The 14116-nt window shown below is 31.2% G+C and overlaps 1 protein-coding gene and 1 long non-coding RNA gene across 10 annotated transcripts; both read right to left on the reverse strand.

Moving 5' to 3' along the window:
• Positions 1–6006: 6006 nt before the first annotated feature.
• Positions 6007–7258, reverse strand: LOC106799647 (uncharacterized). Its single transcript, XR_001389336.3, has 3 exons — positions 7028–7258; positions 6482–6589; positions 6007–6390 (listed from the first exon to the last, which is right to left on the reverse strand). It is a non-coding gene; the product is annotated as an uncharacterized lncRNA (long non-coding RNA).
• Positions 7259–7725: 467 nt separating this feature from the next.
• Positions 7726–10526, reverse strand: LOC100815109 (F-box protein At5g39250). Of its 9 annotated transcripts, none has more exons than XM_041018388.1 (2): positions 10504–10526; positions 7726–8779 (listed from the first exon to the last, which is right to left on the reverse strand). In XM_041018388.1, exon 2 carries the CDS (start codon positions 8728–8730, stop codon positions 7945–7947), a length of 786 nt encoding a protein of 261 aa, XP_040874322.1. In that variant the 5' UTR covers positions 8731–8779; positions 10504–10526; the 3' UTR covers positions 7726–7944. The 9 variants fall into 9 exon arrangements, with proteins under 9 accessions (XP_040874322.1, XP_014634058.1, XP_003531848.1 ...); XM_014778572.3 differs by lacking the exon at positions 10504–10526 and adding an exon at positions 10233–10421 and having other exon boundaries at positions 7726–8683; XM_003531800.4 differs by lacking the exon at positions 10504–10526 and adding an exon at positions 10233–10420 and having other exon boundaries at positions 7726–8732.
• Positions 10527–14116: the final 3590 nt, after the last annotated feature.

The raw sequence follows: 14116 nt of genomic DNA on the forward strand, positions 1-14116 counted from the left end.
TTCCAGCCTTGCTTGAGAGAAGTGCATTTTAGAGAATGAAGTACCATAATAACCATTAATGATAAAATCAGTGCCTGAGATTGTAATTAGTTTTAGTTTGCTTATATATGTAATTGATTTTATATTTCAAAATACCATTGATTTTGTAATTAACAATTATGATTGAACTTCATTCTCTAAAGTGAACCACCTTCATTTAAAGGAAGTAAATCTGTTTTTATTTTATTTCATCGCATAAAAGAAAACAATCAAATAAAATAAACACAAACATTTATAATAAAAGGAATAATTAGAATAATAATTCTTGTTCTACATGGTTATTAAGTTATTAATTTATAATTTTTAATGCATTTAGAAAAGGTGAAACTTAAAAAAAAAAAAATCAAAGGTGTTCATAATCATTAATCTCTCATATTTCACCTTTAGACTTTTATTCATTTGAATTATTTTAAGATAATTATTTTAAAAATCAACAAAGTTATTATATATGATGAATTATGATTAGATGATTATGTAAAATTTTTTAATACATAATCTTTTTTTCTAATAATATTTTTTTCCCATTTAAAAACACTATTTTAAACTTTTTGTCATTTTAGTAGTTGGAATATTCAGAAACAACATAACAATACCTTAAAACGATTTAAGAGTTAATCTGATCCTCCTTGAGACTTGTCCCTATTACACGTAACATCCCTCTATTTTAGAATCCTACAAAAAAAAAAAAACCTAATTTATGGCTGTTCATTACACATACCCCTTTGATAATTGGATGTTATAGATTGGAGTGTTCATAAATGAATCTAATCTAATGTGAATAAAAAAAAAAATCCAAGAATTGGATGATTTTTTTCTTCAAAACTAATTCAATCCAATACCCCTAGTTATACAGGTTAAAACTGTTAACTTGAAATGATCATGTGAGTGACACATGCTCTTTAATGATTTTTTCTCTCTCTCGAAATTGCCCTCATCTCCAACCTTTAACATTGCAATTATTCACGTTCAAACAAAGGCCCAGTGGGAAACATACTTTAAACCATGTTGCAAGTGCTTCAAAGTTCAAAATATGGAGGTAATCATCATATTCGGTGAGTTTTTTTTTTTTTTTTTAACAAACTTTTTTCCATGAACGTTTTGATTAGGAAATTATTCAAGACAATATAAGTTCATCATTGTTGATGATATGCCTATTATGAATGACATTGCAAATCAAACCCTCTTAGTTCTATAATGGGTTCATTTTCAAAGGCTATCAGGATGACCAAATTGCAGTGAAATAAACCAACAAAACCTGAAATTGATGGCCAACACAACCAGAACCAAAACTGAAAAAAAAAAATAGTAATTGAAGGTCAGCACAACCAGCAAAAATGGTTCATTCCACCTACGTTTGCCTTCTCCTTCAAATCGACCTAAATTCTTCATCACCAACTTCAAACCGAGTAATCTAAACAGCAGTTGCTATCCCACAGCCACTAAACCCTTAATCAGAAGTAAAAGATCATCTCATAGAATCCCAAATTTATCAAAACAAGAAAACCGAAAAAACACGAGTGTACAACAAAAAAAATCACTTGCAGCATCCAAGACGGTGTTCACGGTCAAGACCAATAGGCGTAACTTCAACCATTCGCGAACACGATGAAGGTGGAGCCGTTCGATGCGAACAACGTCATTTTGCGGCAGCGGTCTCAGAAGATGAAGCGGTATCGCACTGCAGCGACAATGTAGTGTTGTCCACGATGGTGCGGCGGAAGACGTGGTTTCAGTTCTTTTGGGTTTCGGTTGTTGTGATTTCCAATGGAGTGACGAAGGACATCGACTAAATGAGTGAGGGTTTTTTTTTTACCATTCTACGTATTCTCTCTCCTCAAAATTCTTACTCTACACCCAAATGTCTCTATTTGATCTTTTATTTTTTATAAATTAAAATATTATAAAATATTAAATTATTTTTTTAATATTATTTTATAATTTTTTAAAGAGAAATATATATAAAGAAAAATATAAAAATTAGATAAATTTAGAGTATAATTTTTTATTTACGTTATATGTAATTTTGTAGTTAAATTTATGTTTTATTGATATTTTTTTGTTATGTTTTTATAATTAAAAAATAATAAAATTAGTTAGTAGGATTAAAATAAATTAAAAAAATACTGTGAAAAATTAATTAATACATTTATCTTATCAAGTAGACAAAATTTCAAATGATAATAACTGAGAGTCGAGAATAATGAAACATATTAAAAAATACCATTACAATGCGCAAATATGACAAAATTAATGATTTGAAATATATTGTGCAGGATACATGTCTTTTCCTATCCGGATTAATGGTTTGTTAAAAATAATCAAAATTTATATTGTGCAGAATCGTTTCCAATAAGTGGATTGTGTTAACACCTTTAGCACGTCTTCGTCATTTTTCAATTATGTTATTTCATATTCAATTAAATTAATTTTCTGACTACTTAGCATGACTTAGTTGTCAGAATATAAAAATGATCAGGCAAATAGAAAAAATTTAGACTTTGTGGGCATGGTCATGACAGGAACAATTACAATAGCCATATGTGATTGTTTAGCAAACTAATTATATCATTTTTAATTAAAACCTTTAGTTTTATCATTTTTAATTAAATCTAATGACATAAACTGTAACATCCCATTTTTCGTAAGTTAATTTAAAAAAATAATTTTTATTTATAAATAAATAGAGTTTTAAAAAAATGATGAGATTCTATAAATAAATGAATAAGGAGATATAATTATTAATTAAAATAATGATTTGAGAGAAAATAAAAAGGGTATTTTATTTATTTGTTTGATAGAGAATAAAATAGAGTTCATTTTTATAAAATAATAAATAAATAAATAAATAGAGTAAACCTAGCTATAAATAGTGTTAGGTCAGTTTTCAACGCTGTCTCTTCTTTCCCTCATTTTTGTTTTTTTCCTTCTCCTCTCAAAACTCTTTCTTTTTTCCCGCTGTCCACCAAACCTGTCTCAAACGATCTCGGACTCATTCACCGTTGGATCGTCGTGAAATTTGAGCACCACGTTTGCAACACAATTCCGAGCATTCTCACCGTTGAGAATTTCGATATCATGTCTGAACTGAGAGAAACACCCTTCGCATTGTAGCCTTTTTCTTTCCCGCAGAAACCCGGAGCTGTCTTGGTAAAACTACGATCCCGGTTTCGTTAACCGTTGGATTATTGTGAAATTTCGATATGTTGTTCGAAATTCAATTGCGCACGCTTGGACCGTTGGGATTTGCGAGATAATGTTCGTGGAGAGAGGAAAAGGAATCGCATGAAGATAGTCCAAATGGAGGCTTCAATCCCTTTTACGTTTCTCTGACGTTTGGGAACTCTATCGGAGCAATCGGAGGAGAAACTGGAGGAATCTTAGGGAACCACTCGAGATGCTGTTATCGCTGTCGGAAGACACGTGAGTCCGCTTAGAGGTAAGGGATGAGTTATTCACAATTGGGGATTAGTGAGAACATGTGTAGGGATCCTTAGAGGATTAAATTGGGGTTTTATTTTGGGATGTTTGTTAAATTACAATTTTTCCTTTATGATTATAAATAAAATATTGATGTCCTAATGAAGATTGCTTGATAAATTGTGCTCTTGATATTTGTATGTTTCGACCTATGATTTTGATATAATTGTGTAATGTTATTTGAGGGGTTTTAGTCCTCATGTTGTGATGGCCTTTTATATAAATTATTATATTGAGGATATGAAATGATGATTCAAATTGTGAGTATGTGATGAATTGTAGAATAACATGTTCCTTTGAGATTATAATATTGTTATTGAGATTGAGTATAAGTGTAAAGTTGAACATGTGTTAATTTGTGAGATACGTGTAAACATGTGATGGTGGATTGTCACACTATGAGATGTGAAATTGTGAATGAGTTCTAGTTGTGGATAAGTGTGTAGTTAACACTTGATGTGAAATTACTTGTGTTGTAAGCTATGAATTGTACAATAACCCGACCAGTGTTATCTTGAGAAAAGCGTTGATGCGCAATGTTAAAGAGAAAATGTAGGTTTCCTATTTAGGAACCAGTGTTAAATCGTAGCGCAATTGTGTTGAACGTGTTTAAAACACGAGTGTAAGGTCGTGTGTATTGTATAATTCATGAGCAGTGTCTGCATGCAAAAATTATTTTAGGGGTTAGACCTGAATCAGGAGGGAGAGGCCCTGACGGACTCTTCGGAGTGTAGGCCTTGGGGGTCACCGGGTTTGAGTGCTCCTTTAAGCCTATGCTGATCTCATATGGTTGGAGCATTCTCGCAAAACATCGTGACCCTGACTGGTCTCCCTATGATCTTACTTAGTGAGAGTGACCTGACAAACTCATTGTGTGGTGTGTCTTGTTATGTACTCCTAAGCGCCCCAGGGTGGTTTTTCACTGACATGGTACCACATTGCATATAGGATTGAGTCTTAGCATAACTGTTGCATATGCTTGCTAATTGATGTGTTACTATATCTTGATCAGAGTGTGAGATTCTTGTGTAATGTGATTGATGATTGAAAAGTGAATTTTGAATGACGAAGTGGTGAAGTTACGTGAGCTATGTTTAAACAAGTGGTATCTCATTTATATAACATGTATATTTAATTGTCTTGTTTCTCTATTAGCTATGAATGTGATAACTCACTCCCTGTGTGTGGTTGTGTTTGGATCTTGTGATGATCTTAAACTTGTGTTCGGGGGAGCAGAAAATAGGTGGATGACTATGAAGAATCTCATGCTAGAGGACACGGGAACACAACGCTCTGATAGGATGTGACATTAGGATATAGGTTCTATATTAATTGTATGAAGCTTAGAGGACCTTGTTGTGTCGAGAATACTTTATTATTTATTTGGACAAGTTTGAATATGATGTAAAAGAAAATGAATGTGAACCTTTTTCCCCTTTGAAAGACTTGTAAAAAAAAATGTTTTAAAAATACTTTTAATTAATATTTGAATTTTTTATTCCTTATTAGTATATATGTGAGGGGTAGAGGGTGTCACATAAACAAACTAATTATATTTAGCAAAATAATTATATTAAAAATTTTAAATTTTTTACTAAAATAAATATATTATTATACAAAATTTAGAATTTAAAACAAATATTCATCCAAAAAATATCTTAAATAAATTAAATAATATAACAAAAATAATTAAATTTAATAATATCATTTTCTTAATAACAAAATTAATTTAATCAACCCTTAAAAAATCAATTTAATAATTAAGTAATTTTAAAACCAATTAAAAATAATTTTATATAGTATAATATTTATATTTTATAATATTTTAATTTATATAAAAAAAGATCAAGCAGGGAAGTCGGCGTGGCCAAACCCGACTTCCGTGAAGGGAAGTTCAAGATGCATTTTGGGAAAAAAATTTGAAAGGGGTATAGATTGGGAGTTTTGAGGCGAGAGAGAGTATCTAGAATGGTAAAAAAAACCTAAGTGAGGTTGAAGAGAGAAGGATTAACATGAGTTTATTTATTATCAAAATGATCATTTTTTAAAAATAATTTAATTTGTAAAAAAATTAATTTATTAAATTTTCTTAAAAATATAGATAATCAAGTCTAAAATTAAAAAAATATATTAAAATTACAATTTTTTAAAAATAGGAGATAAAATATTTCAATTAAAAAATGAAGATTAAAATCATAAATTTTTTAAAAATAAAAGATAAAATATCTCAATTAAAAAATACGAAAATTAAAATTATGAATTTAAAAAATAAGAAGACAAAATTATATTTTAGTCATTTTTTATCATTGTTTTAGCCGTTAATATAATACTACATATATTAATTTCAATTAGCTTAATTAATAAATTATGAATATGTTAATCTGACAAATTAGTTTAAATTTTCAAGTAAATAGACATTTTGGTTCTTGACTTTTGACCCATTTTGTAAATTAATCTCTATATTTTTGAAATGTAAAAAATAGTCTCTATCTTTGTATAAATTTTATAAAATAATCTTTGCCGTTAAATTGGAAAGGAATGCATTAATGAGGTATATTATTGATAATTTTAGTGTCACATAGACCACCTAATGTAACAAATTGTCTCATATTGTAGAGGCCATGGCTCTCAACCTCCTTCGGATCCGGATACCTATGATCAGCATGCTTACTACTTCCGCATGAATCTTGCCCAAGTCCACTGTCACGATCTTGGATGACACCACTTGAACGATCTTGTCTCCCATTAGCAACGACTTCATCTTTTACCAATCTTCTAACCTTCTATGGCAAAACCATCCAGATATTTGCTTTTCTGTCAATCCTAACTCCTCAGCAAGTACTAATTTCATTTCCTCTGTGGGGTATTCGTGCTCTGTTAACAAAGGTAAAACAAGGAAATTTCTCAAAAATTACCACTTTGCAAAATGCATTAACACCCATTTACAAAAAAAAAGTCTTCTTACCATTATAAAAATCCTCCAAGGCTTTAAGCTGGGCTGGTGTTTTCAGCTTTCTTTTCTTATTTTTCTCATTGGAGACTTTATTTTCTTCTTATTGCAATTCACTTGATTCTAAACACCAACAGAAATGCAGGAAGTTTAGTACATGTCTTTTGTGTTGGAATGGAAAAAATAATTCCAGTAATATATGCAAGAAGACACAAGACAGAAGGGAGCTACAATCCCAAGAGTGAGTATTGTGCAGTTAAAAAAATTAGGGAAGTGAAAAGCCAAATAAATCAAAATTTAGATAGTATTGTACATTATCTAAGATATCAAACCTCATCGGTACCCTTCAGTTTGACTCACTTTTTCAGACCCCAAATACCCCAAATTGAAGACCTTGGAGCCATACCCACCATTACCACGACATAACACAAACAATCCATATTATGGGTTCCAATAATCAATTTAAAAGCATGGAAATTGAAGTAATCTGAGAAAAATCAACCACAAAATCAAAGACCCAAATCTTTGATAAAGCCAAAGCTGAAGAGGAAAACACAGTACCTTCCATTGGGGTGAAGAATTGCGATAAACAACGACCTCTATTAAAGTTTAGGGGCAAAAGGAGCAAAATTTTTCAGTGGCTTGTGAGAAAAAAAAAAAACGTGTTTGTTGTAATTGAATGCGTTTTCAATTTGCCCCCCTAACTCCTCTTAGAATCAGATAAAGGAGCTTCTAGTGAAGGTGGAAAGACAAAAGGGAGAAAGAAATAAATTCGGTCAACTTGTCACAATTTAAAACAATTTGTCACTATCGTTCATGTGATACTAAAATTATCAGTCATGCACTTTATTAACGACAGCCATGCACCTCATTAACCGCATTATTTTTAAATTTAATGATAATGATTATTTTACAAAACTTATAAAAAAATAGAGACTATTTTTTATATTTCAAAAAAATAAAAATTAATTTATAAAATGAGTCAAAAGTCAAAGATAAAAATATCTATTCTCCCCTAAATTTTAAAAAAAAAAATATATATGTAATAAGTGAAAAGATTAGCATAAAGAGAAAAAAGTATTATAAACTAATAACATAGAAAATTTATATACTTATCTAATCATAATTTATCACATGCATCATGGAGACTATACTATAATTACCCCAAGTATGCTATCTTCAACATTAGTATACTTCACAGATCAAAGGTAGCCCAATCCTCTGTGCGCCGACAGAAATCACACTATAACGCGCTGGTGTACAAGCTTAAACAAAGGCATTTATTGATAATATATTACACGAGTATTTACATACTCAAAACACACGAGATATTAACACCAAATTACGCAACTTATAGATGCTGATAATAAGATTGTAAACTTTGTAATGCACCCCATATCAACAAACAAGTTAACATAAAATTACAATGTCCAGTTACTTTTGTTGTAATGATGGGGCATCACACTCTGTTTGAACATTTACTTCCAGTCAAGCATGTCCAACAGCCACAAGACTTCTTCCTTAGAATTTGCCACATCACAGAAATTCATTTGGATCGCAAATACATCCATGAGATCTTCATTTTTATCTTCCATGAATAGCAAAGAGATCCATGCACGGATGCGAGACACAAAAGGGTAGCAAGGGGATATGTCTAGGTAATCAAAACCCATGGCTCTATGTAATGAACGATCGATGTAACCAAACATGGACTTGGTTACTACAATGCAATCAACCGTGGACTTGGTTACTATGCGAGCAACCTTATTTGAATCCTTTCTCCCAACCATCACAGAGACACTAACATTCTGGTTTTGTCCTGAAGGGATAGTGAACCTATGTTCCACAGGAAAAGTCATCTTGTATTTAGAACCTTCCAATTGAAATTTGAGCACGTTGCAACCTCCAGATGCTGGAATTTTAAAACCTGCTTGAAGGACAGAGCCAGGCACCACTTCCGAGAAGAGTAATGTGTTTTCAGCCCAAATGTCAATGAAGAACTCCAAATCATCAAAAGAAATTCTCAGAGGGAGAAGAGTTCTGTGATGCTGGCGTTTATGAAAGGTTTTGTACAAGTTGTAGTATGTTAAAGTTGAAGGATTGGGTCGCTTGCAGATTGAAGGCCATCTCTTGGCACACAGACATTTCCAAAAGAAATCATCGCTAGCTATGTCTTTCCACTGCGTACAAACACCCATGCAAGAAGCAAGATCAACACTGTCCAGGAAAGGGAAAACAGCCTTCAGAACTTCTTCAGATGCCATTGCTAGTTCCAAGTTGCAATAAAAAATTGAATATATTATTGATCATACACTGCAATGAAGGATCCAAAATCTTAAGAATTCCAAGAAAAATAAAATAGAAGATATGAAAAATAAATTATCAAGACCTTTCAAAAGCAGGACTCAACATAAACACTTTACTAATAAAACATAATTTCCACATGGAAGAGAACTCATAATAATTCATGATTAGCAGCACATTGAAATGCATACAAAAATTAGTATATGTACTTTCCAAATAAAATTCCTATAATAAGAGATTTTTCTGTTTGATAAATTGAGAAAGATTTTGAAAGGAAAAAACACAGAAGTGAGGACCATATGAATATAGTTAACACAATTCCCTCTTAATGCAATTAAGGTTGGAAAATTCAAAATTTTCAAAATGTTCCATTCTATTAGAATGCACCAAAGCAAACCAAATATTTTTCAATTCACAAAACAATTACCCCTCCTTCTTTCAAAATTCCAAAGGAAGAATTGGGCAGATTAGAAGGAAAAAATTTGAACTTTTTTAAGTCAACACTAGTTTCACAAATCTACAACATTTGTGCAGGATTAATGTTGAAGAGAGTCCCTGACTTGAATGCTAAAAACATATGAAATGATTTTTTCAAAAAAAAAAAGATTTTAAAACTAACTCAACAGTCCTCTCCCCCCAACACTATACCTAATATTGAAGGACATAATCTCATTTCTCCACATTTAATGAGAATTTATTTGTTAGAAAAGTTAAGGGCTCAAATAAAATTCTTTCCTATCACCATGAAAGGAAAACAAAAAAAAAAAAAAAACAAAAAAACTGATTTTTTTTGCATAAAAATGTTCTTGCTTTTGGCTATCCTCATCCTCACAAACTTCCATGTTAATGCAAGAGTAAAATGAACAACGAAATAGATACAGAATTTAGAGCTTAAGCATACAAAAGGACAAGCAACAATTAACTCTTGCAAGATCCATCATAAAATTCTAATACAAGACTCCTATTTAATCCTTGAAAAGATTCTGCTCCTTCAGTATATAAAATCTATCCAAAAATTTTCTTTCCAGATACAGGGTGTTCAGGTGGAAAACAGAGATTGAAAAACAATTAGCAACCAAAAATGAATATATTGCAAATTTTGGATTAACAAATCTGTAAGCTGAAGTGCTGAACTTGCTGATTTAAAAATGGGAAATACATTTGCGAAGTTTTTTTTATGGCTTTTTCCTCTCTCTCAATTTAAATAGGTTCAAAGGCTTTCAGATAATGAAATCAACAACGATTTCTTACAATTTTGGCTCCTACCTCATACAACAAAAAAATAAATAAAGTTTCAATTACATCAATTAACACTGTACACAGAAGAAAAAACATTGATAAATTCCAAATAAAAGTAAACCTAGCAGTCTAGAAAGTATGTCTCCAGCAATGAGATGTCGAGTTAGAAGGAAAAATGAAGAAAAGATTAGAACGCTAAATCAAGTTAACGAAGAAGAAAAACCTAAGACATGACGAAAAGATTAGAACGCACGATTTTGACAAGATAGTCTATGTAACACGGGAGGGACGAATTTGTCAGTCTGAACATGTGACGACTTTAAAATAAAATTCTAAGGATTTCATTTGCAAATAAGGGCAACTAAAAACTGTTATTATATATTTTTTTCTTTTATTTTTCTTAGTTTTTAACTCCCTCCCATTAACACACATGATGTCTCTCTTTGTAAAAGAAAAAAAAATAGTGTTTGCAAATGAAACCACCAATTTTTTACCATAACACTGCCATCTCCAATTTGATGGAAAAGATGAAATTGATTTATCTCTTACAAATTTGAAGATCAAATTAAATCTATTAACAATTTGAGGATCAAATTAAATAATTTAAAATAATTTGAAAATCAAATTAATAATTAAATAAAAGAAAATCCATAATCTCAATAAAAAAATGTTAGCATGCAGCACCCTTCTTTTTATCTGATTTTTTCTAATCTATTCTTTATGACACAATCTATTATTTGTTAAAATTTATTTAAAAATACATAACTTGAGAGAGATTCACTAAATATAAAATGAAATTCAGAAAATTTTATAATTTATAATAAATTTTAGTTAATAATAAAATGTGTTAGAAAGTGTTTAGTTAGCATTTCTCTCTAGCTGTATTCAAACTTATTTTTTAATTATGGATGTGCAATGGGTTTGATCAGGTATTAGGTTGTTGCAGTTATGTCTGCTTTGCGTCTGTGTCGCCCTGGTGCTCTTTTGTAGTGAGTTTGTTCTCCGTAACTGTATTGCAATTTTTAGTTCATAATGTTTTTATCTTTTCAACTTTTGAGTTTATATATTTTTCTTCCAACTCTTTATGTGCTCTTTTCTTTCTGCTAGATTATTTAATTTTTTATTCTCTTTATCTTGTTTCTTTATGGTGTACATCATTCGTTGTTTTTCAATTCATCTTTTTTTGTTTTGAAATTTCAAGTTTTTGATCCCTTTTATTTTCTCCCTCAGATTTTTTGTATGATAAGTTCTTATGATTTTTTTTAATCTTTCCGGGTATTTTTAAATAAATTTTCTTTAAATATTAATTTCTTTCTATCTTCTTAAGTTCTTCTTCTTCTTATTATTTTTATCAAATTCTAACAACGGTGTAAAAAAAAGAGAGGTGTAAATCTAAAACTATCCATCCCAAACAACCAAAAGGCATAACTCCTAAGCTGTCATATGAAATTGCCTCTTGCTACTAACCAAAATATGGTTTCACAAACTAGCAAGTTAACTCTCACACCAAAGGTCAAAGACCAAAGTTACCTCCTAATCTTCCTTAAAAGCTAAGTAGTTAATATATATGGCATCTCCTTTCTCTCTATATGCCACTCAATGTAAGGAGAAAATGAACCCCACTTTCTCTCATGACTTGATAGTAGAAATTTTATTGAGGTTGCCAATCAAATCTATGTCAGGAGCATAGAAAGGGAAAAGAAACAAAGCCTGTGTTAGTTGTTCTCCCACACCTCACAGATATGTGAACTTGGAGTTCCATTAATGGAACAAAAAAAAAAAAAAAAACAAAAGGGTAAATGAAAATGAAATTCAGAACATGCAAATATCAATTCATTAAAACACATTATTACATTTTCAGATCAGTTCCACCACTTTGTCAACAACAAAAATTAACCTTCCATTATGTGGATTTGAAAGAAATTCAGAACCATTAATTTAAAACAAAATAAAGAGGAGGAAAGGAGAGGAAAAAAAAGGTAGCTTGAGAGGGAAAAAGGCTAAGAGAGTATGAGACCTTTGCTGTGTTATTTCAGGATTTGTTAAATTTTCCAAATGGTCATGCTTGCTTCTCAAGTGTACCTTAAAACGCAAAAAAAAAAAAAAAAAAAACAAAAAAATAATTCAGATTTTTTTCTGTTTTTTCTCTCCTTCATCCATCTGAAACAAAGGAGTTTGTATCCAGGACAAGACCTTAAATCCAAGACCAAAGCTTAGAAGCATTTTTTGGAGCTGAATTTTCAAGTTTACTTGTATTAATAGAACTACCACATTATCAAGTACTCATGGGATTTAGGAGATTCAAAGGATTGCAAGGCTCTCATGGTTCATTGATGTTTTTTTTTAACGTCTGATGTTATTTTTTCATTCAGCAATTGTGCATCTAATTGGATTTTAATATCCAGTGTCAAACATTGAACAAACAAGAAATATTTGAAGTTCAAGAAAGTGTTAAGAAAATGGTATCTGGTAGCTTTCGTTGATATCAAACAGTGAATAAATACATGATCATCTCTACCATCTTTTCATGATTATTGAGGACAAAATATCATAACAGAATCATAAAATAAAAAAGGAGAAAATATACAGAGATTTGGATAAATTACAATATAAATTCAAATTGTAGCTAATCCCTACAATTAATGGATTCTAACACTCCCTCTCAAGTTGGTGCATAAATGTCACACATTCCCAACTTGTCAAGAGAATTCTTAAGGGCCTTGGATGCTACTGCCTTGGTCAGCATATCATCAAGTTGTTGTTCTGATTTTACAAAAGGAAAGACATTAATACCATCTTCAATCTTCTCTTCGATGACATGTCTGTCAATTTTCACATATTTTGTATAATCATGTTGGACGGGGTTGTTAGCAATCTCTATGGTTGATTTATTATCACAGTAAAGCTTCATTGCAACCTTTTGTTCATATCCAATATCCTTTAAGAGACTTTTAATCCATAACAGTTCACATATTCCAACTGACATCCCTCAAAACTCTGCTTCAGCACTTGATCTAGCAACTATTTGTTGCTTTTTACTTCTCCAAGTTACTAGATTTCCTCCCACAAAAGTGAAGTAGCCAACATTAGACCTTCTGTCATCTGTTGACCCAGCCCAATCAGCATCCGTATAACCCTCAACTTTGAGGTTATCATGATTTGAGAAAAACAAACCTTTTCCTGGTGTAGATTTTAAGTACCTTAATATCCGTTCAACAACATCCATATGTGGTTTTTTTGGGTCATGCATAAATTGTCTCACGACATTGACTACATATGTTATGTTTGGTCTAGTATGAGACAAGTAAATTAGCTTTCCCACTAGTCTTTGATATCTTCCTCTATCTGCACTGGTTGCATCAGCACAATGAAAATTCTTGTGGTTTTGTTCTATGGGAGTATCAATTGTTTTACACTCAAGCATTCCTGTTTCAGCTAACAAGTCTAAAACATTCTTTCTTTGAGAAAGAAAGATACCATGCTAGGACCTTGCAACTTCGATCCCTAAAAAATATTTGAGATCTCCAAGTTGTTTCATGTCAAATTCAGAAGCTAAATGTCTTTGTAAGCTTAAAATTTCATCAGGATCATTTCCAGTCACAATCATATCATCAACATATATTATCAATGCAGTGACTTTACCTTGATTATGCTTGAGAGATAAGGTGTGATCAGAATTGCTTTGTGTGTAACCGAAAAACTTCATAGACTTTGTAAATCTTCCAAACCAAGCTCTTGGTGATTGTTTCAATCCGTATAAGGCCTTTTTAAGCTTACACACCAAAGGAATATTTGAGTACTTTGGTATACCGAGAGGAGGATCCATATAAACTTATTCCATTAAATCTCCATGTAAAAAAACATTTTTTTTACATCGAATTGAAGAAGTTGTCAATCTTGATTTGCTGCTAGTGATAATAACACATTCACTGTATTGAGCTTTGCAACTGGTGCAAAGGTTTCTTGGTAATCAACCCCAAAGGATTGAGTGTAACCCTTTGCAACTAGCCTTGCTTTATATCTCTCCACACTTCCATCAGCTTTATGTTTGACCGTAAACATCCATTTACAACCAATTGTACTCTTTCCATCTGGTAAGGTTACAAG

Source organism: Glycine max, chromosome 8, assembly GCF_000004515.6.
Source record: "Glycine max cultivar Williams 82 chromosome 8, Glycine_max_v4.0, whole genome shotgun sequence".
Classification (NCBI taxonomy): domain Eukaryota; kingdom Viridiplantae; phylum Streptophyta; class Magnoliopsida; order Fabales; family Fabaceae; genus Glycine; species Glycine max.